Here is a 26,255-nt window from a genome sequence, read left to right on the forward strand (position 1 = left end):
TTGCCAAGTCTTAAGCAATTTTTATTGAGACCCATATACCCCGTGTGAAGGGAAGATAAAGACAAAATTAAATAAAATAAATAATTCCTCACATGGCACTTTTACACATCTTAAACCTCCCACAGTCTTGGATTGAATCTGAACCCGACCGCTATTGGGAAGCACCTTTCTTCCACTGTCACAGCCATCCATTCTGAAAAAATTACATCAGATTTAACAGAAAAAAAGTGCACAGAATTTATTTTCTTTTATTTCGCTATGGGGCTGGTGACAGTCTCCTAAGCACGTAGGATGTCAGACCAGGCCACAAGAAATCCTGATGCATCAGTCCGCTCACTAGTCTTCTGACACCCCTGTGCTTCAGACAGAGGGTGCTGATAACTGCCAGTGTAAAACCAATTTCCAGTTCAAAGGCAAAAGGCAGCACTCCCCCAGTTTCTTCCCCCAGGAGCAGCGCAGCTCTGCCACAATACTACAGTCTCTATTGCACTAAAGGTCTGCTCCTCATCAACACAAACCTACTGTATTTTTTACATTCCTTTTACACCTCGATACACCATTTGGAGCAGCTTTCCGTTTCACTTATCCGTTTCAGTTCTGTACCCCTTTATTATATAGGTTTGTATCTCTTTTTTTGTGAAAGTTCTGTATCTCCTGCAGTTGTTTTCGGTCCACATCCAGTGCCAGAGAAACAGGTGCAGCAGTAGTCTTTCTTTATATTACTTTTTTAGTTCATTAATGCAGTTTCTAAACCAGAAAGTAAGGGAAGAATCTTCCAAAACAAGAAAACAAAAGATTAAGTTAAACTCCTTCCAAGAAAGAAACACATCAGTTGCAGAAAGGGCACTTTTGTAGTTGTCTCGTTTTTCCCCCCCGATTTTTAGCCTCTTTGCTTCTTTAACTTAAGTATTTTATAACCAGAATCCTACTGGGGCTGGTTAGATTGCTGAAGATGGCAGCTCAGTAGCTATATCTGTGTCTCACACTCAGGGCCACTGCGGAGTCCAAGCGCTTAGCCTGCTGCCCTCTCTGCCTCCCATGAAAGGCCCAGAAACCCAAAGCGCTGAAATGCATTTTTTTTTTGTTCTATCCCCTTGTTCAGCAAAACCAAGGTGGAAAGAGCTGGAGAAGGCAGCTTTTTTCCTCTTTCGACCCTCCCACCCACCCCTGCCCTCTCCCCTCTCTCTCTCTGGAGCGGAGCTGATGCTTGTGCCTCAGTGGAGAGGAGAAGGAGGGAACGAGGGGTTAGCGCGAGTCTGCAGGCAGCTCTCAGCTGGCGGTGGTGCGAGACATGAGGTCCTCCAGCGCCTTGTCTTGGTCGTTATTGTGGACCCGCAGCACCTCCTTGATCGCGTCGAGCTCGAAACCCATCTCCCGAAACCTCGACATCAACTGCAGGAACTCCAGGGCCTGCGGGCACACAGAGGCACTCTGTCAGAGGGAGAAGGATGGAGCAGGGAACAGGCAGGGGAGCTACTGGGGACCCACAAGAGGAAGTGAGAATGAGAGAAGGCAAGGACAGGCGAAAGAAGGGAGGCAGAGACAAAGGGCGAAACAGGGAATAGAGAAAGACAAAGGCGGGATAGGGCAAGAGTTTACTGCTCGATGAAGACTGCCCAGTCCTCACACACCCTCAACTTCTGGCTGCAAACTGCTGCATGCCCTTACTGACAGACAACCCAGTGTACACACTCCTCAATTATCTCCCTCTGATAGCTGCAGTCTGATGGTACTCTCCCACATTTTCAGAATACTGCATGCCTTTAACATTCATTTGATTAATTTGCCATTTGTGACTGACCCCTATCTGTCACCATACTCAAGTGGCTTTGGTGGATAAGCACTAAATAATTATCTGTGAGAGCCAATTGGACACAGGTGAGGAGGCTATTTCACCCACTGAATGTAAAACCTAGTGAAAACCAAGAAGAAAAAAAACTTGAAAGCAATTTGCTGCGCTTATCTTGAGAACACCACCTCCTTCCAGTCAGTAAGTTGGAGCGAGTTCTTCTTTAGTCAATATAAATCTTTTGTAGAGCACCTTGATGGAAGTCATCAATTGTGCAGATATGTAGAATGATAATCTAATCATTGTGTCCAACTGAACTCCATGGGGTTCAGAAACGAGCTAACAGGCACATGCTTACCTAGGTGCTACGAGAGGAATGGGACAGGATCATGCACATGTACTGCTTTGTAACATCTTGTACTGCTTCTAAAAGTGGCCATACAGGTGACAAGCTGATAACCTTCCCAGACAATCCCCTCTTAATCTATGGAACAAGTAAAGGTTTTTTCCCCGCTGAAAAGGGAAGAAAGAAAACACACCGTTTTGGCTGTGGAGCCTTCTTCAGGTGTAAGAAAGATAGGGCAGAAGAAGGCTCTACAGTAGAAATGGTGTGTTTTCTTTCTTCCCTTTTTAGCAGGGAATAAACCTTTACTGCCTACGCATGCCGACGCGGCTCCCCACCTGAACTACTTCACCCTGTTAATCTATGTCAATCAAGGAATTTACCCATTTCATGTCAGTTCAAAAATATTCCAATTAACTTGAAGTTAATAATAAAAATAATGAAATTTGCCTTTGATGTTAAGTATAGAGCACTGAATTAATGCTCAGCAACATGTACACGGACACTGTCCATAGAGCAGGCATGCATGAGGAAGTGATCGTGAAATTTGTGTAATTTCCCATTCCCAGAAAACACACTGAAAGATGCCTTTCGTTTTCATCTTTCTCTTTTGCCTGAAAAGCAAAATATATTTCACTCCTCCCATGAAGCTGTGAGGTTTAAGTAGGAATCTGTACCCCCTTTGTTTTAAAATAAATGTCCACTATTAATTGGAATGACACCTACCCATATATTGAACCAAAGCAACCACAGTATTCATGGGGCAATATATGAGACTATGACAAACCACAGACACCAGTATATTGTCTGGTTTTTTATACTGTGTCCTATTAAGTCACTTACTCTAAGTAAGATGGTATCGCAGGTCAAAATGTGGTACCGTGCTCTGCCTCAGTGTACTGTGGTATCAGGCCTTTACTCAGTCACAGCGAGTGTGCAGTACTGACCTTCTCCTCGGAGCACTGGTACATCTCCAGACACTCCTCCACAGAGCTGGCATCAAAGCCCCGGTCACACAGACGCTCATGCACATACAGGTAATCCAGAACCTGCAGGTCAGAGGTGGGAAAGAAGAGGGAGAGGGGGAAGGGAGACTGAAAATTAATTTGACTATATAAATAAACACAGGACATAACTAAAGCTATTTTGGGAGATGTCACGTTTGTGGTGTACTGTTCAACATGGGACTGCATTATGCGAGTCATTTCAGGAATCACCCTTGGAGACTCATGAGACTCAGGAATCATACTTAGAGACGAAGCTGCCATACTCAATTCACGTACCATTCAATTCGAACCCAGGTCTTCAGAACCGCTAAAAGTACAATCCTTCACTGACGACCAATTTTTAACAATTCGGTCAAAGATGCATCATCAGCCCCCAGAAAACAGCAGTAGCTTCTGGCAAAGTGCTTGTAAAACGTATTGAGCCCCACGTTTTATTATAGAGCTTTCCAGTTCAGTGTCTTTCTGAGGCCCTCTTTAGGTCATTGTACCACACAAAATTGGGTCAAAGGAAGCTTTGATATGTCTCCTTCTCTCTTTTCTTGTATTATTTCTGTATATGACTCTGACTGTAGAGTGACTGAGGTACATACAATTCTCTGCAATATAAGTCTTTCATGAACCTGGTCTAGACATCTACTGAGGTGTGAAATGCAGTACTAACCTCAGTATTTGTGAGGGTTAGGCACCCTGAACTCTCTGCGAATGTGGATGTTATATCTTATGAGGAAAATGGGTACGGCTTGCAAAAAACAAGCATTTCTAAGGGTTGTAAATAATTCTGACAAAAACATTACTATTTCAAAAATATTGTTAGTAAAGAAAATCAGTACTGGAAACTTTGGAAAAAAAACAGTTTTGGTTTTCCCCATATAATAAGTTATTTTATGTGCAAACAAATGATAGAGTTTGTTTTTTCATTCTTAGTAGATTGCATTTTCCTTACTGTTTACATCTTGTTTTTATGACTATAATAAAAATGCGGTACTTACTGCATTGAACAGTTTATTACAACACAGAAATAACAGATAAGTAAACAAAGTGTGCTCACGCCCTTTCCTCTCAACCGACTTACCCTCCTGGTCTGCAGTTTGTGTCATTCTCTGACCTCTGATTTCTTTAGTATCCTTTCCTCCGAGTCACACAAGAACTGAGACTGTGGTATCTTAGGGGACCACTAATATCGGAGAGAGTTTTAACGTTTCTTTTATTTTGAAGCATAAAAGCCTTTATTCTCATAACATGTCTACGCACATCTCACATTTAAAGCTTTCTTGACAAAAGCTTAAAGCATAACCCATGATGCGCTGCTACATAAACATGTTAAACCAAGCTGTGCCTTTACTACCGATACAGATCAAGCGGATAGGTCCTAGTGATGAAAATGCTGCAGAAGTGGGGGCTGGCATTTACTCTCCTACTGCGCAGGCTGCGAACAGGAGAATTTAATCTGAAAAAGTGGTTACTAATAATTTTGCTAGGGCACGCAAAACCACAAATGTAGAACTCACAAATACTGAGGCTTTCCTGTAATGTGCCCAAACCTTTCAGAATCGTTTAAGTTCAGGTACAGGATTGAGGCAAAGTCCAGGACCTACTGGATGACTGGAGTTAAGATAGCACACATTAACAAACCACGGACTGTTACAGATGACAGACCCTACCTGCTCCAAGTTCTGACCCTGCTTCTGCATGGCTTTGATGACCTCCTCAAAGGGGTATCCCATGTTGACGATGATCTGTACACACTCGCGTTCACTGGGTGACAGAGCCTGCAGCAGCCCACAGTACCTTCCTTGCATGTCAGAGGGAGCCATGTTGCCTTGGGAAGCTTTGCGGGCATTAGTCTAAGGGATTGAAAGAATTTAGGATTAAGGATTGACTGATGAACTATCCAAACTAATCAATGAGTGGAAAAGAAAAGCTCGTAGAGCTGCTCTCAGCGCCTGTCCTCACCTCTTTTGTCACTCCATTCTGTGTGTGGCTATGCAGTTCCCCAAGAACTGGGGGACAAGAAGGGTTACCGAGGGGATCCTCGTGCCCATCAGGACGAGTCTTGACAGTGTCCCGTAGCAAGGAAGAAGTACCATTGGAGTGATCCCGGGCTGTAGGGCCCACAGAGCCACTGCAGCTCTGCTGGTCCTCGGACACAGGGGTCGGGCGCCTTTCCTCAGACTCCGACAGCTTAGGGAAAGACAGGGAGCGAATGTTGCAGGGGAAGGTGGCCAGGGGACCCCTGGGGCCCAGGGCAGGGGGGGAAGAGGACAGGGGCCCTCCAGGCCCGTCGAGCTGCAGCAGGGTCACCAGTCCGTTGGGTTTGTGCTGCTGGTCCGGCTTGGAAAGCTGCGTTTTGGGCTCGGGCGGGGTGACGGCCTGCAGCTGCAAAATGCTCCGCAGCTCCTCCTTGTCGTTGAGGGTCTTGAGCTCCAGCTTGTCGAAGGGGTCCTCCTCGCACTCAAAGTCGGCCAGGTTGAAGTAGTGAGGCAGCGGAGGACTGGGCTCTCGCTGTCTGGCCATACTGGGAGCGGGGAGGGGCATCAAGATGGCATTGTGGCGCAGTCCTGCCAGCACCGGGTTAATGGCGGGAGGTGGGACGGCAGGCGGCGTGGTGGCTGCGTGGTCACCCGGCGGGGAGAGCTCGCCGTTGGGCCGCCCCTCCTGCCCGGCCCCCTCGCGCTCAGCCTGGGCGGCCTCGGCCTTCAGCTGCGCCCGCATCTCCGCCAGCTCCTCCGCCCACTGCACGGTCCGCCGCTCCAGGGAAAAATCATACTACCGGGAGAGCCGGGGCAGGGGGGAGACCCCGAAAAAGGGAAAGAAGGGAGAAAGGCAAGCAGTGAGGTGTAAACCAGAAAGAAACAGCCTCGCACACGTTTTCGCAAGACTGCAGTTTCAATCCGCGTGTATGATGCTGCAAAAAGGGGGGTCATTAATCGCACTTCTAGCAGCTGACTAGTGACAGAATTCATGGGATTCCCATCACAAAACAGGAGGATCAAACTACAATCCTCAGTTATATTCTTCACATGCTCAGTTAATGTACATTTTACAGTTTCATTCCAATCCTTGGGTGCATCTTTACATCCTTCAGGCAGGTGCTCACTTCGTATTTTACAGGGCATCTTACTAAAGGTGTGCAATCCCCAATTACTAAGTTAAGAAACGTAACATCTTCTAAGACAACACTCAATGCAGCACAGGCAGTGTTCCCTTCTGCTGAAGGACCAATAGGTGGTACTCTTTCCCTTTTGATTCAAACATGAAACCAATGTTTAGCTGCAGAAACAGTTTCTGCCTCTATAATCTTTTGAAATAGCCCTCAGGTTATTTGGACTCACATAGGGTATATGAAATATTACATTTAATGCTGTAGCATTGCTACATGTATATTTTCTTATAGCAGTTCAGAAAACACCACAAACATCACCCTGGCTTTTCCACAAATAAGTGAGAAAAGGACAGTCATATATATCATATACGAACAACCATTCCTTTTTGTTTACAGTAACATCTTGTTTATATCAGATGTAGTAATCCCAACCTGTGTTGTCATTTAACAAGCAGATTTTCACTCCTGGAATCTCGTAAGGCATTGCCGAGATGCTTCTTTTCAAGGATCGTCCGGTATGAGGAATTTACTTTTTATTTTTTATGGCATTCTAACTTTTTTATAGCAAGGTCTCGTGTGTGTTATATGCCTGTGGTATGGGATAATACCTAATGTTTATGTGTATGCTAATGACTGCATCAATGTAACTACTGTACCTGAGCTGGAGTGTTAATAGCTTTCTGAACTACTGTTTTATGCACCAGCTAATGACTTCAAACAAGTTACTGAATAATTAACCAGGAATGTTACTGTTTCCATACACGAACACAGTTCTGTGCTGTTTTATGGTGACGTTTGGACCTTTGAGGGAACATGAGATAAGATCACTTTATTGGCCACACACCATTTCTTGTATTAGGAATTCATCTTTTCCAGCAAATCCCAGCTTGCTCTCCATGAGACACACAGACAGGGAGAGAAGCTTGGGGTCATAGAGCAGGGTCAGCCATTTATATGGCACCCCTGGAGCAGCTGGGGTTAAGGGCCTTGCTCAGGGGCCCAACGGAGTAGGATTGCTCTGCCGGCCGCAGGATACGAACCGGCAACCTTCCAGTCACAGGCGCAAATCCTTTGCCACAGAGCCACTGCACCGCTTAGCTTTTTTGATTTCCGGACCCAATGGGGGGTTATAACATGGGCAACCATGTAAATTTAACTACCATTGTAAAAGTTTTCACTTTACAAGCACTTTCCAAAGAAGAAAATAAGCTGAAATAAACTACAAAGAATTACTGTGCTAAAATTCAGAAATGTATTTTTCATAGGGGTGAAGGAGTTCCTCTTGGGGATCTTTTGGACAGGAATTGTGAATTTCCAGAGGTCCCCGGATCCCCATTTGTGCAGACATGGATTCAAAGGGGACCTACAGTTCAGCATTAACAATCCAAAGGCTATTTTTCGGAAGAATCACATACTGATGCTTAAATATCAATTTCTGGTTCACACTGTTCCTTGCATTGAATTTAGGAATTCTGTTTGGAAGCAGATTTCTCTCACACAGCTTTCCCTGGAGGTACTTCCAGAGGCTGAAATGTCCTAAGCAAAAAATAGCTCAAACCTTTTCCAAAAACAAGAATTGAGCTTAAATTCACCATATACAATTCATTTTAGCCAAAAGGCAGAGAAGCCAATAACAACTGAACTTACCTCTAACTCCGTGAGGCTTTGTGAGTATTTGGACACAGAGAAGCCGATGGGCAGGCCCACTTTTGCTGGACACCTGAACTTATCGCTGATCTTGAAAGGAACATCATCCAGATAACTGAGGGGTCCTGGAAGGCACAATCACCAGCAGGTCAGTGTCAAGACAGAAATAACTGCACTGGAGATTCGGGGACACTTTTGTTTAAATTGAAAAATGTTAAGTACTTTCAATAGGAAGTAGGGCCATGTGAATTTCCCCACATGCAAACAATTGAACATTGAACAATTCTGTTCAATGTCCAAGGCTTTTATCCATCACTGTACATTTACTTTACTGACGATTAAGGGAAGACAGCAGGCCTTTGTAGATTTGTTCGGCCAGGGAACTGTGTAGACATGCAACCTGTTATCAAAGTGCAAGACGGATGAGGCCAATCCTAAAAACATTCAGTTACAAGAATACCCAGCCTTTCTGAATCTTCAGTATGCGTGAACACAGGATGTCTAGGAATATCTACAGTTTTCTGTCTGCACACAGTAACTGCAGTTGATGCTTTAGGTGTGGACTAGCAGCTGGGTTAAGCTTGAGAAGCTAGGGTGACGCAGGGCTCAGATTTCCCGCACCCCAGTAACCGCGGGTACCCCCTCGCATGCCCCCCCGCAGCGCGTCATGCTGCGATGTGGCTGCGAGCGTGGAACTGACAGACGAAGGTCGGCGAGAGCTGTCTGTGCCCTCTGGGCTGTCGCTGGCTGGGTGAGCACTGGGATGAGATGAGGCTCGGCCGGCTAGACTACCATCGGCAAAAGCAGCCCCTGTGAGCTCAAAGCATCCGCGGCCAAACCTGTGCCGGCCCTCCGTTCGATGCCGACTCAAGAGATGGTTTGACACTGCGAGTTTGCATGACTTCATCTCTCCCGTGACAGTCTGAGGGCCACAGCAGTGAGCATGGTTTATTGATATGACGTTTCCTTAAAATGTGGGCATAGTAATGAAAAATCTATTTCTGTTTTTATGTAGTTACGTTTTAAAGGAAGTTTTTTTTTTTATAGGAGAGTGGGATCCCTGTGTAGCACAGCGTCTACTATCTAAACCACTTTAAGAATCTGAAGTCAATGGTCCCAGAGCCAAGAAACATTAAAAGCTACTAACACCAACTAAAAACTACTAACATTAAAATCCCATTTGAATAAAACCAAATATGCTTTGTACCTTTTTTAAAACTTATGAAATTCAGGTTTTCTACAAAGTAATATTAAAATAAAAATAATGCACACCAAACTTCCACTTCAGATTAAAAACTACTTTCAGCCTCCAAAAATATTCCAATGACTACCATAAGAGTTTTAACTTTAGAGCAAACACTTGCCGATTACAAACTACAACCCACATAACAAACCACTCATTTCAAAACCAAAAAGAGAAATACTTCAGAACTTCACAGTTTCCAAAAGCTTTTGGTTTTTTTTTTTAAACAAATGTACCGAATTACAGTCTTGTCTGCCTGGATCCTGTGCTTATACTGACGCTCTAATTCCACTCTCTTATTCTGCTGGAGTCCAGAGCTGTGTGAGCGAATACATTGGCAGTGCTCGGTTACAACCACAGGGCATGGTGCCAGCGAGCTCCTCTACACGCCTCTGGGACACTCGGCAAAGGGGAAATCCTTATTCCTCCAAAGTACCATCTCCATGGAAGTGTTTAACACAAAACATCTATCACAGGAACGAGGACCACAGGATCCAAGCGCAAGCGAAGACAAAGCACCCCTTTGCGAAAACGGGTCTTACTGGGATCTTCCAAGCCTGATGGCCTTTCAGGACCAATGAGACAGGCAGCTCATCAATCAGATGGTCAGCCTTTCCTGATGAAGCAACTAGCTTCACGCAAGCTTGACACAAGGGTATTGGAAATAAGCTGGAGCACGGCACAGAACGATACCCATATCAGCCCATGTCTGGAACCAGACGCAAACTCACCAGTATTGTGGAAATCTGATCCAGACTTCCTTGAAGCCATTTAGACTCTGAAAAACAAAAACACAGTTCAGGACACGTCAATACAATTTGAGCAGATTTGTGTCACAAAAGTATGAAAACTGTTGGCCAACTGACCCTGTAGAAATGTACAAAGGATGCTGACCAGACAAACAGTTTACAACGCTGACATAACGCTGGCCAGACAAAAACTTAACTGAAACATACAGAAAACAACTACATTGCCGTACTCACTTTTAGGGAAGCGTACATTTTCTGCAAAAAGTGAATGTGATCTACAAACCTAAACCCCTTTCTTGCCACAACAGTCACTCCATGAATTCTTTGAAATAATCGATATCCAGAATATCAAAGACTCTTTTTCATCAGCCTACAATATATAACAAGCGTTTCCAACAAGTGAATTTACAACATTAAAAAGTAGACAATAGATTTGTTTTTCGTCATCTTTGCTCATTATACAGTTAATCTATCAAAACCTGGGATTTTCAAATGTCTGGGTTTCTTGAAAGGCACTATACAGGTTACTTATCCTAGATAAGAGCTGCCACTATGCAGGAGATTCCACACCACAACTTGTTAGTTACAACATACTTTGAGTGGAGTGTCCAGAAAAGTGCTATATAAGTGTAAGCAATGATTATTATCAGACCCCCCTTGTCAGCCTGAAGAATGTAGACTTATCAGATTTGTTTTAAAGGACAGTTGGGTAGGTATCAGTTAGGTATCACTGCAAAGTAATGAAGTCTATGTGCAAACAGCACAACTGTTACAGCAGGGGACAGAGACCAGCACTGAATGAAACGAGAAAGGAGTGAGACAAAGGCCACCAGGAAGCACAGGATTTCCAGTTCTGCAGGTTTTGGTTCCTGCTGCTGAAGTTCATGATGACGGGCAAAATGCTCAGCCTGTATGGTAATGCACTGTATCGCAGTCGCGGCTTATTTTCCATACGAATTTTAATAGACTGCTCGTGAACAACAGTTACAAGACACACTTCCCCTGCTGTCAGGAAAGCCTCAGCCTGCGAAAGCTGTGTCCTGATAAACACTGAGTACTTTCATCCTGCATCCTTGGAATGGGCAGTACAGAAAAGCACTTAACTTCCTTTTTTTTAATACTTTGTTAAAATAGCGTTCAGACACATAACATTTACTGTATCCCCAGCACCTTTCTTAGTTTTGTCTTACCAAACCCGAGATCCTACTGTACATCCAATTTAACCATCTTTTTCCTAACATTAGCTTTTCTCCAAAACAGATGTCTAATTCACCGGGACCTCGCACACTCAAGCTTTCCTCCACCTTGAGCAATCTGGCCCTTCCCTTCCAGAGAGACATGAACCTGTGAACTGCCCCTGGTGTGCACTTATACCTAGAAAACAGATTTCGGGTTCTCCACTTTCCGGCTCTCGCTGGCCAACTGTCAATGTAACAATTCCCCTAACAAATGTTTCTGCACCTCCCCATCCCACTTCTTTGATCGTAAGATATTTAAAAGCCAATGACCTCCTGAATATTTATTTCACAATCTTTCGGGCGTTTTGGACAGCGGAGCAGTGTGCTGGTTAAGGCAGCTCCAGAGTTGATACACTGCCCTAGAACACCAGTGCAGGCTGTAGAGAGGCCAGGGATTCTGTTTTACTCACTGCCTTAATCTGAACTCAAATCCACACCTAACTGTACTGCAAACAAGCAAGACCCCACAGCAATAACAATCAGTCCACATGGGTTCACAGGAGTGGAATTCAAACTTTGGCCTGTACTTCATATGGTGACATAAGCACCACTCAATCAATTCAGATGTTCCCTACAGCCTGGAAAAGCTCCAAATCTGAACGCAAGACAAATTTACAGGAATTGTTCAGTTTCACCTCAGCAAAGTACAAAAAGGTAGAGCATGTCAACACTGTTTTAGAGGAAAAATGGCCATTTAAACAATCTAGATGCTGCATACTTCACAGAACAAAACTGCAGATCTAATACTGCATGTTAGACAACATGGACCTTTTTTATGATGCTTTCAGGGTAAGCACCATATCTATGAACAAAAGGCAAGTGCGGGGAAAAAAAAACCCACCCACAGGGTTATTTCATCCACACTTCACACACAAACAGAATCTCAGATTAAACTGCCTTTTGCTGAAGAGAGATTGCTCTTCAGTTCTGGCAAACCATTCAGCACTGCTCAGGTCCACCTCCAGTCCTCACTAGGAAGCTCAGCTGCCGGGCAGTGGTGCATTACCCCAACCGGCTAAGGGATCCATTGGCGAAACACTGCGGATAATGACTCCAGCCAGTCATGAAGTGTGAGAGGACTTCCCCGTGCGCACCTGAGGACTGGACATCCTGCTCCCCACATCCCAGCCCACACAGCCGCTCACTCACAGCGACACACAGACGCGAATGCGGTTCCCAGCCCAGTACAGGAAGTGGGATCTGCGGGCACCTGAGCTTGGCACCAGACTAATCGGGCCACTGTACTCACGATGCCGACTGCCAGTCTAGACAGGTGGTCCATTCTGCATTCCCTTCGCAAAAGACCGCAGTCACATGAATTCCCCCGCAACTCCTTCCTACCCCCAGCACCCTGCATGCCACCAGCTGCCAGTCCTCATTCACCTCTGGGAAACCTGTTTCAGCTAGCACCTCCTGGGGGGGAGCTCCAACGACAACTGAGCACTTGAAGCTATTCAGACACCAGCATCCTCCTCACACAACCCCAGACACCCCAGGAGGCAGAAGGGAAACAAGAGGGGAGCCATAAAAACAGCAAAAGCCCAAAACCTGGAACTTACTTGCAAGCAGATCCATACGCAGCACACCTCTGCGACAACCGAAAAAGCCCTACTTCCAATGTCCCAGAAAACGTCATAGGAGCTGTTTATGCAAGGGACATATGCCACGTGTTAATCACAATCACAAAAGAAATAAGGTATCAGGTAGAAATGTATCAGGATGCAAGAAAAGTTGTTGTTTTTTTCTGAAAAGCTGCCTTGAAAATCAATTTTGCATTTGATTTCTTCATCAAAGGTTTCCAAATCTTGGTCCTAGAGGATAACTCTCCGTAGGCTTTCAAGATCTGTTTAACACGGCACCTGAAGAGCGCAACACAAGAGCCCTCCAGCCATCCAGGACTGGACACCCCTGTCTAGCATCAAACCAAAGAAGGAACTTTGGGTCATAAACTTGGCACATATAGAGTGACAGAGTGAGGATGGCTTTTCAGGGAACTCAAATGCTCCCGTTTTTCTATCTTAATCTGAGGCAATTGAGAAATGTGCTCTTCCAAATGATTCAACATCAACAGCAATGAGCACACACACACAGAATGTTTTCTCAATATGATTTATATTAAGGAAATACACACTTTTATAATTCTAAAGAAATAAAAAAAAAGCGGGCGAGAAAGATTCAAATCTTTTTAAATGAAACTGCAGCGCCGTGTCGCTTGGCTTTTGCGTCACAAGACTGTATGCATGTTGGTAGCTGAAGAGGTAGGAACACAGACATTTCTTATTTTAGTGCGTAAATTTGTTGCACTTTCATTTTTCCCCCACAGTTACTAACGATTTTCCAGATAGAACAGGTTCAAGATTGGATCTACCAATCATTATTTACTCTTCCTGTGCACTTGAGTTTATTGTGATCATAGCCATGAGCTCAAAGTCCCTTTACAATGAATGCCCATTATTCTGAAACATACTTGGGTCCAGAATCTAATTGGCAGTATACTACTGACAACATGTAACTAACGTGAAAAGTCATTAAAAAGATTAATTTAGCTTCCTTACATTACATTTTATGTCTACATGGTATGGAGAGTTATGAAGGAGACAAAGGAGACACTGTAACTCTAAGTACAGTTGCAATAGTGCAATACTAAGAACCCCAAAACAGGTATGTTAGCCCTATTCCAGTAGGCCCCATCAAACCCTCTAGGGAGGCTGAATCTCTGAAGAATCACCACTTGAAGCCCAGAGTGTGGCCACAACTAACCATAAGAGGAAGAAAGGTACAAAGCATTAAGAGGCCATCTGGACTAGCATGTTCCTCCATCACCTGTCCTGCCTATTGTTGATAAGATGTAACATCATTAAGACTAAGGCCATACAGTGACTTTGATGAATCATTCATTTGTATCCAAAAATAACACAATACTGAAGGTGCTATACATTTAACAAGTGTGCCTTAAGATGAAAAACTGGAACAAGTACAGAACACTAACGGGACATTACTCAAAGAAAATATAGTGCAGAGCTGTATTAACTATACATCAGCTGTTTGTTAATTTGATCATGTGGGTTGGTTTTAGCCCTGTAATAAAAGGAGGACTGTGGCTCTGCCAGACAGCAGCTCCAAGGACTGCACGAGAGACCGAGGAGCCAAACCCGCTGTTTGGTCAGCGCTACTTCAAAAAAAGGTTGCCTGTTCTCAAGTACCAGTCTACTTAATGATACCGGGCATCAAAAACAAATTCTCTCCATCTAAGCATGTATGTTTTTAGAAGAGTTAAATTGATTTTTGATGTGTGAAATGTCTTTGGTGTCATTTTTCACCATTGATCTGCTGACGATCTGCTGTCGTATAAACCCTGCATCCCCTCATTAGTGAAGACTGGACACAGCTGATGAGGTGCTCTGGTACCGAATGTCAAAACTGGTGAAACTCAAGACAGAAAAACAAATAATGGAACCGATATGCTCCACAAAGAACAATGCCTGTGTGTCATCTCCGTATCGGAAGCTGGATTAAGTCATGACACCGCTGCTGGACATCTGGGGCTTCCCAACCATCAGTTTCTATCCGAGTACAAAAACAGGCTGGAAATGACAGGCCGGGATCTAACGAACAATGAGTCACAACACTCCGGCGAGATCGACGGATTATCCCGATTCTTTTTCACATTCCCAGATCCGCTGCATCAGAAACACCAGGTCACAAATGTTCACTGACTGATCCTACACTCATCCTGTCCCTGGACCCCAGCAGCAACCGCTGCTGTGGGTTCATCCTGATGTGACAACACATCCTCATACTCGTGGGACAATGGATTCCTTGTCAGATGAGAGCTTGGCTGTTTTTCCACGGATGCCCAACTATGCACAGCTATGACTCGAGCCCCACTGAAATTCCTCTGGGATGAGCTGGGACAGTATGCAGAGACTAGGCAGGGGCTGGCAGCCTAGGGGATGTGTGCCATTACTGGCAATGCAAAGGGAGTTCTAACAATACTTGCAATGAATGTACTGTAGCATATGCAATAAAAGTCTAATAAGCAGCAAGGAAATTAAGCTAAAAAATTTAAAACTATGCCTGACTGTTCTGTAAATCCCTACAACATGCTACCCCTTGTAAGTGAAGAAAAAAAACAATTAATTCCTATTTTACACATTACTTTTTAGTAATAGGTCTAGCCTATTGTTTTCATAGGAAAGCATGCAATCAGTATCGCTGATCATATTTTTCAAAATCAGAAACCCTATTTCTTTTCTCTTTTGAAAGAGTAGGGCTGCTAATCTTAATGCCCTGGCTAAATTCCACTTTGTGCAACCTCATCTTCCCGATATTCCTTCTTAATTCAACTAGTGAAGCAAATTCTCACACGATCAACTATGTACAGTAGTGGGACCATGAATATTGCCATAGAAATCCAAAGAATTCTTTACCATCACATGACACTTTAAGACAGAACCAATTATAAAAATGACTTATTTAGGTTTTCCTATAAAATTAATATTAAGGTCAGTATTTTCAGACATTAATCCACATCCCTATCGCAGAGGTCTCCTTTAAAAGACATCTTAAAACTCAGTGAAGTTCCCGATTTCATCAGGCGCAACCTTAGATAAAGCAGTTGAAGTGGGGAGCTGTGTCAGCATGCGCAGGCTGCAAAGGAACAACTAAAGGTTTATTCCCTGCTGAAAAGAGAAAACAAAACGTTTCAACTGTGGAGCCTTCTTCAGTTATGCAAGATGGAGTATTCTGCTGAATGTAAAACAGCTGAATAACAGTAAGGATTTAGTCACTAAAGGGGACTTTTTCTGGGAAAAGCTTTAGACTAGTGCTAATTAAGATGACAGCATTTAAACTAAAGAACAGCTGTCCACATCTGAGTTACTAGTGCTGAGCAATTGAGGTGATTGATCCTTATGCCATGAGAATAAGCAAGCATTACATTTTCATTAAATCCATATTCCTTAACTAATAACAGCAAAAGCTCTCAAAAAAGTGTTGAAAACCTCAAGCATTTACTGAAAAAAACAAAAAAGCTCCAAATGTTTTTGCACTCCTCTGAAATGTGAATATTCTAACAATTGTTTCTCAAAGCTCTAATGCACTCTATAACTATCACAGCAAAACTACAAGACTTCACAATGCCTTCCACATCGTAGAGTATGGCTACAAATATTCATAGCAGTGATCATGGCTTCCCTAAGGAAATCAAGTCACTAGTTAGCACGAGGTCTCTTTCAATAACATTAGTACCGCATATTTAAGTACAATTAAACATACTTTAACAGAGGTTTGAGTGAGAAGCTGTCAGCATGCAGGCTACAAAGAAACAAACAGAGGTTAATTCCATTCTGAAAAAATACTTCACATCTGAAGAAGGATACTCGGTTGAAACATGTTTCTTTTTATTCTTTCTACATTTCAGTGTGGAATAATCCTCTGTTCCTAAGTATACCATATAAGACAACTGGTAAGAGTTACGAAACAGAAGAAATACATTGATGCCAGTAGCCAAAAGCCTGGAGACTATGTTTGACAGATTCAATCACTTTCTCAGCAGGACACCTGACCTTTTGTGGGTTTTTTTCCCCACACACAAATCACAACCAGAGTCCCATATTTTGGTGTTCGAGAGTAAAGGTTAAGCAATTTTTATAGTTCCTTTTAAAGCCTGAAAAAATGGTAATGCTTTAGATGCCGAGTTGTAAACTTAATCAGAATCTAAATATTTAGAAATGGTTGTACAAACTGAGCGATTCTATCTCTGCTGTGGATTACTTGGACACTAGCAACAAAACTCTGACTACAGTCCGAACCACACCCCTAACCACTCGATATACAGACTTTTTTAGAAATGTTAATAACATGGCAGCAGACTGTTTATAGCTTAACATTCTTAACCTGTAGTGTTTAATAATAAAAAATATGATTAAATTGAACTATTCAAGGTTAACCAAACATGGATTATTAGATAATTAGGAAAAGAACTGTGGATGGAATAAAAACTAGACAGTCCGGTAGAACCCCATTCGTGGTAATAAATTGGCTGGACTGGGACTATAAAAACCTCTGTAGAACTGTTGCAATTCAGGGCACGGTGGGAAATACACCTTGTGTGTCCCCTTCAGCGTTCTCCAGAAGTGGCCATGGTCATTACAATGAAACTCATCTCTAACCTTCACTGGACTGCGCTGTGACTCCATGCATCCCTACGTAATAGATCACTTCTCATTCACATTCTTAATTCCAATGTGGGTAGATGGAATCAGGGATTAGAGATGTCAGATTTTTTTTTATTACCATTCCTGGATGGATTTAGAACCCAAATGAAATGGTTGTTCTAAAACAACCTGTCATTCTAAACATGATATTTCTGCAATATCTGAAACAATTGTCTGAAACTGAAAGTGTTCTGGTGGAATGAGACACACACACACTACAGTTCTTACAGTAATAGTTCTGATGCAGCTGTTTTCCAATCATTAATCGTTTCAAGTAAGCACTTCCCAGATGCAATGCCCTTCAGAGCTACAAAAAATAATAAACGTTTGCAGTCATAACCTTTTTGCATTTCATATAATCTGCGATTTCTAACCATAAGGACAGGAATTCTAGACCTGTTATGACATTGTGTTTCTTGCCCAGACAGGGAGCTACAACAGTTTTAGCATCACAGTTAAAATGGAATCTTGCTCACAATACAAGTTAATCCTTTATAGCCTATGTATTATTATTTGACCAGCGGCTTAATATGTAACAAATGAGTTACTGAGGCTTAACCACACATTTAAATTTTGAACATGTACGCACAGGTATTATTGTCATTACCAATTTAGTTGAAATTAATTGCAGAATCTCCAAACAGACATATGTGATTGGTTTATATTTAAGAACCAAAAAATACCACATTTTGTCAAATAAATTGAGAATTGTTGTGCATAAAATGCAAAGCCCATTCGCATTACTGCTGGAACACAAAGGTCCCCCAAATCAAAAATTCACCTTCTGGCAAAATATAATCTACAACCTGATACAATATACAGTACTAGCTAGTTGTTCTGTGATGAAATTCTAACATGTAATTAGATTATAATTAGAAAACATCCAAACCTAAGAGCAAAGATAACACCATGTCACAATGAGGACGTAACTGGCTTCACTGTGTACAACCTAAATTCACATTTTCATTTTTTTTTATGAGCACATTAACAACCAAATTTTTCATCACTTCAAAAGGCAGTGAAAGGATGAACAAACAAGCCAGAACATGACATAAAAATGAATGATTGTAGGACAAACCTCCACCTAAAATCTGTAACCAGAGGTGCACTATTCAAGTTTTCCCAAAGGTCTCTGGGTTTCTGTTCCACCTCACATCTTAATTAACCAACATAATATACTTATTTGGACCAATGTAACAGAGTGACTAGGTCTACAGTTGTAGATGACTGCTACAGAGACTTGCACAATCCGACGGGACTTCTTCACACAAGAGTGAGAGTTCTGCACTACTGATGTGCCCAAATAAGCCAGAAGGCTGTGAAAGCTCTCTCGGTGTTCAATTTCACAAGGGTTTCTTATCCCAATTATCCCTAAAAGATACATTTGTGCATCAGTGAAAAGGGTTTAATCTCTAACTTTGCGATTTATTGATCGAAAAAGACTGAAGAATAAAGATCAAAACTAGTTGCTCTTCCCCTCAGATATCTCCCAAAAAAAAAACCCACACCAAATGCCCAACTTCCTCAGAACCATCGCACTCGTTTCAGGTCGGTGACTCCCCTGCAGATAAAGAGGCAGTGTTCAGAAGCTGAAGTGAAACACTTCGTTAGACCATAAAGGACTTGTCTTTAGCTCTTTGCACATTATCCAGGCTGCACTTTAAAAACAAAGTCCGCATTATTTTAAAAAGGTCAGTGGGTTTCTTTTTAAACCAACTGACTCCACGACGTGGCGTGACATGCACTGCCACGCTCACAAGTCTGTGTTCAGACCGAGCTGGACAAGAACAGAACAGCACCTGTGTACAGAAGCCCGTGAGAGTGTGAACCACTGGAGCCAAACCACAGGACTGAGCCTTGAACACGTGTGCTTGGATGTAATTCATGGCCCTCGGCCTCGCTTGTTTCTCCAAATTACTCTCTCTTACTCACCCTCACACAGAAACCACAGAAAGCTAAAGTTGAGGTAAGAGATCACTTTATTAGCCTTACACAATTTCTTGCATTAGGAATTCGCCTTTTTGCATACCCCAGCTTGCTCACCATGAGACACGTGTTTGCTTTATCCATATACAGCGAGACATACAGAACACACGCAGAACACAATGTATTACATTATTAAAAAAAAAGAGGCAAAAAATGTTAGTTTTTAACTGACTTCTGTCAAGACAGTTGGGAAATTCCATTTCTGCACCCCGGTATAGAGAAGTGACTACACAGCTGTCAGCCAGGGTGAAACCTGCCCCGAAGTTGCAACAAACAAAAATAAAAACTGACAAAAAGCTTCGGAGCAGCACAGCTCTGCGAACTGCAATTGAAACTACTGTCAGTGGTTCGCTTTTGGTTGATAAGCGATAACCACTTTATACCAATTACTCAGCGAACACATTCTGACTGCTGAAAGGGGGTTACACACAGCGTGTCATAACACTGCAGAAGTCAACAAGTCGTGATTGACTTGTCACTGTGCTCCGTGGCATTTCATGTAACGCTGCGTCTACAACTCGCTTTCCCTGCCAGGAACACACCGGTCACTGAAACCCCCGGTAAATCGACCTGTTGAAACATTTCAGTTCCTCCTGCTGTGATGACCAATCACTGCTACAATCCCCTACAGACAGTTCTTGGCAATACCTCTGGACATCACATCTATTGTATCAATCAAGCTTACAATCCAGTTGACGCGAGCCTGCAAAGCACAACACAATCTTAAGGGTATACCGTGACATCGGACATCACGTAAAGAAAGATTAGTCTTATTTAAATCAAAAGCAGTTCAAACAACCCGTGACGAATTCGTATGAGCTACGCATTGCTCCCGAAACGCCCGAAAGGGAAATAACTTCAACAGCTTAAGAAGTGGCCTTTTACAGCTTCGAGACACGGGGCCGTTCCAGCCAAAACAACTCGTAAATACCTATGACAGCGGCACTGACATATCCTGTAGAATTACACCGGGCAACCGACACCCCACCTCTCGGTTTCAAAAATAAAAATAACAGTTCAATCTTTGTATTCACGGTTCCGGGGCCTGCTGTATCCCACAACCAGCAGTCTGTAGTTTATGTAACGGGCACACAAACTGCGAGAAGCCCAGTTCCAAACGCGTATGTACCACTGCAAACCCGCCGTTCCCTTTCACTTCAACACTTCGCCTGGGTACCGCCACCTCACCTGTGTCTACTCCTTTTCGTGTCCGAAAGGTCTTTTTCGGCTTTCCCTCGAACTCTCTTCTTTCAATGCTCGCCTGAAACAAGTTTTAATGAAACCGAGTCCTATTTCCTGCTTCATCGCAGGACGCCATCTTGTTCTTCCATGACCCCGCCTCTCGCCCCCCCCCCCTACTCCGTCGCATCCGGCACGTGACTCACCTCTGACCAATAACCAAGCTCTACGTCATCGCAACAACCCGCCCCTCTTGGGAAGTTGAGTCACGGGCAGCTGCCATTATTGTTATTGTTGCCGCGCAGTATTAAAATAAAACTAGAGGTTTGAACTACAGAAGCGTTATCGGTTTCCTAGCAAACAAATGTAGTCATCTTTTAATGACATATAGCCAATAGGCCGTACGTTAGAAGGCTAATGTTGGACGTCATGACTTTTTAAAATAAATTATGACTGTACACTTACAGCACATTTTCCAGGGAGTTCATCCCGATGACTCCAGAAGTGTATACAAAATGGGTATTTTTTTAAATGCTCGAGTCATTCTCCTTTCAGTGCTTGTTGTTTGATTAAAAAAATCCTAGCAACGACAGAGAACGTTAAGCCGCATGAGTTACTTATCGAAGATATCGTTTCGGAGTCTTTAGTTGAAAAAGCTGTGGAAAACGTAGTAGATAATTTATACGTATAAACATATATAATCATGAAGCTCCAGCAGTGGAACATATAGATAACATAAACTGCATAAATGAACTGCACCGAGATGTTGAGAAGCTGGTGGAATGAGAGGTACAAAATGGACTCGAAATACATTACTTACATAGCACGGGTTCCCAAGACAAAACCAGGGCACAATAGCACTCGGCTTGTGTCAACATTTACAATTTTCTGGGGCTTCAAAGCAGGGAGATGTTTGCTGAAACGTATGAGTCTGAGATTCAGTGATCAAAGCAATCATAGAGCTAACCTTGGTTTTCCTTAATTAAGATCTGGGTAAGTAATAAGGTGTCAGTCAACAAGTCACAGTCCAGGAAGACAGTGTAAAGCAGGCAGGAGAAGTGAGAAAGGGAGGACAGGAGAGGGAAGGCATGAGTCAGAAGGCACGAGTTCCCTGTCCAGATCTGGAAAGAGCTGACTGGAGTTCAGTATCTGACCCTTCCTAAGTGAACTTACCATTCTGATTTCCAGTGTAAAGAATCCCTCAGTTAAATACAAGCTCTCCTGGTCAGTGAGTGCATTTTTAGAATGGAGAGTTCGGTTCCTATTCATTTTGCAGGATCCTGGTTTCCAGATGGATAACTGTAGGTGATATTGTTTAATTTAGAAGGCAGCTTTCTCCTCTTTTGGACTTTGTCCAAAATCCCCAATGGGCAAAATTTGGTAGCAGTCCGGGGGTTTTTCTGGGGGGAGCTAGGATGTAGGCCTCTTGGACAACCTATGTTGTGTGTTTATGTGGTTTGTTGTTGAGTGTGTCATTGTCATTTTTAATTAATATATGTTTAACCCAGTGTACCGGAACTGTTTAATTCACACTTGAAGAAGGCTTCACAGCGAAAACGTTGCATCTTTTCTTTTCAGCATGGAATAAACCTTTACTTGTACCTGAATTATTACTCTTTTCACCAAAGCTGTGCCAGAGAAAAAAAGAACTCAGGTGCCTCAAATTTACCAGCTGCTCTGGTATATTCTTGGCAAAATCTTTCAGTCATTTTCTACTATTTACCATTTCCATAACCCCGTTTCTAACAGAATGTAATCCATCATATTTATTATCGAAATGTAATTGACTCACAGAATTCTGTTTCTGAATAAATAAGGAAAAACACTGTGAAAAGAGAAAATACTTGCTGTGTATGCTAAGGTATAAACAGAAACCAGAAAAGATATGTTCAAACTGGAAATTTTATTTTAACAACATACTTCAGATTTAGTTACAATAAATAAGCTGGTTTCGAATGACCTTTCTGAATTACAAAGGTTACAGACTGTTCTTGATTGCATAAGAGTATGGAATACTGTATAATATTTAAGAGTTTAAATCTTGCTATTGCATTTTCCCTGCACTGGATTAAAATTATTCATGATTATTATATACCATAGTAACGCAGCAGAAGGGGGCTTGCATACCAAACTACAGCTTACAAGGTTGAGACAATGAGATACACCAGCATTTTTAAATATTCTTCATCTTTTTCCTCCTTTTGGGAGTAACAAGACACTGTTTCATGTGTGGTTGGCCTAGATATTGTTCTTTCCATCCTGATGCATGGTACTGTGTGTATGCTCTATAAACATTCCCCTATTTAGGTATACAAAAAGAAATATATTTTCTTCCCTATTACAATAACTGAGCTTAGTTTGCATTGTTTCACTGCAGTGACTAGCTGAGGAACCCAGGAATCACCAAGATAAACTGATGTTACTCAGTATGTGTTAGCACTGGAGGTTTCAGCAGTCCGAAAGGCTTCAGAGAAGACAATCCATCACCAACATTTTGTGACAAACGGTATAAAAAAAGGCAACCCTTAAGAAAAAATTGGATTTGCTCCTGCAAGTGCACAACAAAAGTACACAGTGCAGAGCCTTGCTCAGTTCAAGAAAAGAAGAAAAACTGTACTATAGTCATCAGAGCAGTAGTGAACACTGATAATACACACATACCCGCAAACACACTGAGGTGGGGAACAAGTCTGTGTACAGTATATAGAGGAAGATGCAAAACTCAAACCTGAAGCTATACACAGTGCACCCACAGATGCTGTCTAATGCATTCCTGGGAATCCTAAGAGCCAGTGGCCCCTGGGTAGGTGAGGTAGAGCTGTAGTTGGGCCCTTACACTGCGCACACACTATGCTTTCAGCTCCATGATCTCTTCCAGCTTCACCACATAGTCTGTGAAGTCCTGCAGAGACAGCAGCAAAGGGGTTAGTCACTGCGTCTCACACCATCCACTGAGAAGTGCTTCAATTATTCTAATCATCTGCTGGTTTTTTCCTTAGTACAAAAAACAGATTTTGAAAACGTATCAAAACACCCTTCGTGATAGCACTATTAAAAAAGTCTGTAGCCATAATAAGAACAAAATTAGTTATATTATTTTTCACAGATTAAAAAAAATGACCAGCTATGTGGCCACTGCATACTAAACTCCATCTTACCATGAGATGCACTACCATTTTAAAATAAATATTCTTCATTCTTTCCCTCTTCAGGGTAGAGATAAGACCATATGTTGTACATGTGTGTACATAAGTAATGCTCCCATAAAAGCAGAAGGTTAGTTTAAAACTAAATTGTTCAAACCACAGTCATTAAACCTATGCACCACATGGTGCATCCCTGTCCTACTGCATCACAGGGGAAATTGTGTCCCACAAACATTATCTTAAACACGATGACCACAGATTTGACCGTATTCATTGGAAAAGTGGAAATGCAGCATAATACAGCACAGAAGAACTGGGATATATTATTTCCAACAAAACTGAATAAGAGCTAAAAGCAATTTTAAAACAATTACAAGCTTAGGCAGATGTAATCTATATTTGTAGACTTCTGTTTCATTACAATCACATCCTTCAGCAACTAAATATTACATTAGACAAAACCCTCTTTCATCCCACTACTTCTATATTTTGTATTTAGAATAAATCTCACACATTCATGCAGCGAGACACTGACACATGTAAGGGATTGCAGCTCAGATGTGTGTGAATAATTCAGACTGGGGCCACAATATATCATGTTCATCGGTGGATCCTCACTATTCGTTTTACTTGTTTTCATCTTTCCATTTAATTTTTTTTTGTTGAGATACTGAATTATGGAGATGATAATAATAATAATTGCTTACACATATATAGCATTTTTCTGGACACTCCACTCAAAGCGCTTTACAGGTAATGGGGATCCCCTCCACCACCACCACTGTGCAGCCCCACCTGGATGATGCAACGCCAGAACACTTACCAGAGTAGAGTAATGAAGCCAGTTCATAGACGGGGATTATTAGGAGGCCATGATTGGTAAGGGCCAATGGGAAATTTGGCCAGGACACCGGGGTTACACCCCTACTCTTTTCGAGAAACGCCCTGGGGTTTTTAATGACCACAGAGAGTCAGGACCTCGGTTTTACGTCTCATCCGAAGGACGGCACCTGTTTACAGTATAGTGTCCCCGTCACTCTACTGGGGCATTAGGACCCACACAGACTGCAGGGTGAGCGCCCCCTGCTGGGCCCACTAACACCTCTTCCAGCAGCAACCTTAGTTTTTTCCCAGGAGGTCTCCCATCCAGGTACTGACCAGGCTCACACCCGCTGAGCTTCAGAGATGTAATTATTTTGGGGGTAAAATATCTGAATAGAAAATTTAGAAATTGTAGTCTGAGCTTTGGGGGCGTCCTGAGCTTGTTGCCCCAGTACTGCTGTGCCCTACATCAGCAGCAGGGGGGTGATCACAAGAGGCTGACAACCTCTCACCATGTCAGGCTGCAGGCTGAGCAGGGCCTCCTCCCTCCGGCTCAGAGACTGCATCTCATCCAGCTCCTCACGGTGCGCCCGGATCACCAGGCTCCTGGAGACGAGAGGGACAATCGGCACTTATCCCTTCAGCCTTCAGCAAAAACAGCTTACGTCCAAAAGGAAATGTACACTATAAAGCCCTCATGCAATCGTACATATACACCTTTTTAAACAAGTTACACAATCAGAAAATGTACGGCGAGAGGAAAGTACATAAAAGTGACTTCAAGGCACAATAAACCCGTAATAATTCACGGTTCCCGAAGCAGATTTAAAATCACAGGCTCATACAAAATGTACAACTTTGTACAAAATACTAATGGAAAAGGTGGAGGTAAGAAACCAACAAAAAAAACCTACTGTGCCCTTCCAAGTGCCTCCTGCTGCTGTCGAGCGACGTAGAGAGGTTCTCTGGTCACGGTGTGCTGTAGCAGAGTGGGACTGGTCATACGGCCCTGATACAGAGTCGGGTTGGCTAACTGGTCCCCTGCACTGTTGAGGGGGGACAGCTCTGGATCGGCAGGAGGACTGGAGTTTCTCTCTGCCGTTGTATCTGAAGTAGACTGAGTAAGGCCTTGGTTCTGTTGCCTCAACCCCAGGACCTCCTGCACTTCATTCCTCAACCTGCGGTGGCAGCCTGGAAGTCCTCCCACGTATAAATCAGCAACCGCCTGCTTCACGTTCACACTGGGCACTAGCTCTTGACTGGACCATGACACAGGCGCTGCTGCTGCAGGTACTGAGATGTCACAGCTCTCTGTAGGGTCTTGCGCGCCTGCTGCAGTAACTCTGTCACTCTCTGGACTGCTCCCCCTGGCAACTGCGGTCTGGTTTTGGCCAGGCAGTTCCTTCGCAAGCTCCCGGCACAGCACAGAGAAGTGGGCCGAGACAGCTGACTCTGACACTCTGTCTGTGGCTGCAGGGGACAGCAGGCCGTGATCCAGAGCAGAGTCTTCAGGGGGTGTAGTGTGATTACTGGCGTGTGAGGGGCTGAGCTGGCAAGGGGAGTTACAGAGGTGCTGGGCAGTGCACGCTGTGAAACTCCGTGGAGTGGAGATCAGACTGCGGGCAGCCAGTGTGACACTCACGTCCGCCCTCTGTGGGCACAGCTCCCAGGTGGCTGTATGACAGTCCGCGGAAGAACCTGAGAATGAAGCAAAGACACGGATTAAGGTACTGTCTGCTGCTCAGTCCTTTCTGGGCTGGCTGATCAAAATGAAGCAGTCCAATC

General features: G+C 43.3%; 2 protein-coding genes and 1 long non-coding RNA gene across 6 annotated transcripts in view; 1 reads left to right on the forward strand and 2 right to left on the reverse strand.

Annotated features, from left to right (window-relative positions):
- ubap1 (ubiquitin associated protein 1) lies at nucleotides 1-21,528 on the reverse strand. Of its 2 annotated transcripts, none has more exons than XM_015362673.2 (7): nucleotides 21,323-21,528; nucleotides 9,864-9,910; nucleotides 7,890-8,014; nucleotides 5,093-5,905; nucleotides 4,801-4,983; nucleotides 3,080-3,181; nucleotides 1-1,410 (listed from the first exon to the last, which is right to left on the reverse strand). In XM_015362673.2, the coding sequence occupies exons 2-7, from the start codon at nucleotides 9,901-9,903 to the stop codon at nucleotides 1,270-1,272; spliced, it is 1,404 nt and encodes a 467-aa protein (XP_015218159.2). In that variant the 5' UTR covers nucleotides 9,904-9,910; nucleotides 21,323-21,528; the 3' UTR covers nucleotides 1-1,269. The 2 variants fall into 2 exon arrangements, with proteins under 2 accessions (XP_015218159.2, XP_006626759.2); XM_006626696.3 differs by lacking the exon at nucleotides 21,323-21,528 and adding an exon at nucleotides 20,512-20,677.
- Nucleotides 19,076-26,255, forward strand: part of LOC138237741 (uncharacterized) — a 15,975-nt gene continuing 8,795 nt past the window's right edge. The window contains exon 1 of the long non-coding RNA XR_011189110.1: nucleotides 19,076-19,303. This is a non-coding gene — a long non-coding RNA (uncharacterized lncRNA). The remainder of the gene's footprint in view (nucleotides 19,304-26,255) is intronic.
- LOC102683428 (kinesin-like protein KIF24) overlaps nucleotides 22,387-26,255 on the reverse strand; it is a 20,180-nt gene continuing 16,311 nt past the window's right edge. For all 3 annotated transcript variants that reach the window (XM_015362652.2, XM_015362640.2, XM_015362645.2), the window contains exons 13-15: nucleotides 25,385-26,168; nucleotides 24,983-25,076; nucleotides 22,387-23,404 (exon numbers count right to left, since the gene is read on the reverse strand). In XM_015362652.2, the coding sequence (XP_015218138.2) occupies nucleotides 23,351-23,404; nucleotides 24,983-25,076; nucleotides 25,385-26,168 (932 nt within the window). In that variant the 3' untranslated portion in view covers nucleotides 22,387-23,350. The remainder of the gene's footprint in view (nucleotides 23,405-24,982; nucleotides 25,077-25,384; nucleotides 26,169-26,255) is intronic.

The sequence above is a fragment of the Lepisosteus oculatus genome, chromosome 3 (assembly GCF_040954835.1).
Source record: "Lepisosteus oculatus isolate fLepOcu1 chromosome 3, fLepOcu1.hap2, whole genome shotgun sequence".
Taxonomy (NCBI): Eukaryota; Metazoa; Chordata; class Actinopteri; order Semionotiformes; family Lepisosteidae; genus Lepisosteus; species Lepisosteus oculatus.

What these genes read in the sequence shown, in the direction of transcription:
- ubap1 (XM_015362673.2), bottom strand. Translation starts at nt 9,903, where the DNA reads ATGGCTTCAAGGAAGTCTGGATCAGATTTCCACAATACTG. An exon ending in AAAGCCTCACGGAGTTAGAG is followed by an intron (nt 5,906 to 7,889) that starts GTAAGTTCAGTT and finishes CTCTCCCGGTAG; the next exon opens with TATGATTTTTCCCTGGAGCG. An exon ending in AGAATGGAGTGACAAAAGAG is followed by an intron (nt 4,984 to 5,092) that starts GTGAGGACAGGC and finishes TCAATCCCTTAG; the next exon opens with ACTAATGCCCGCAAAGCTTC.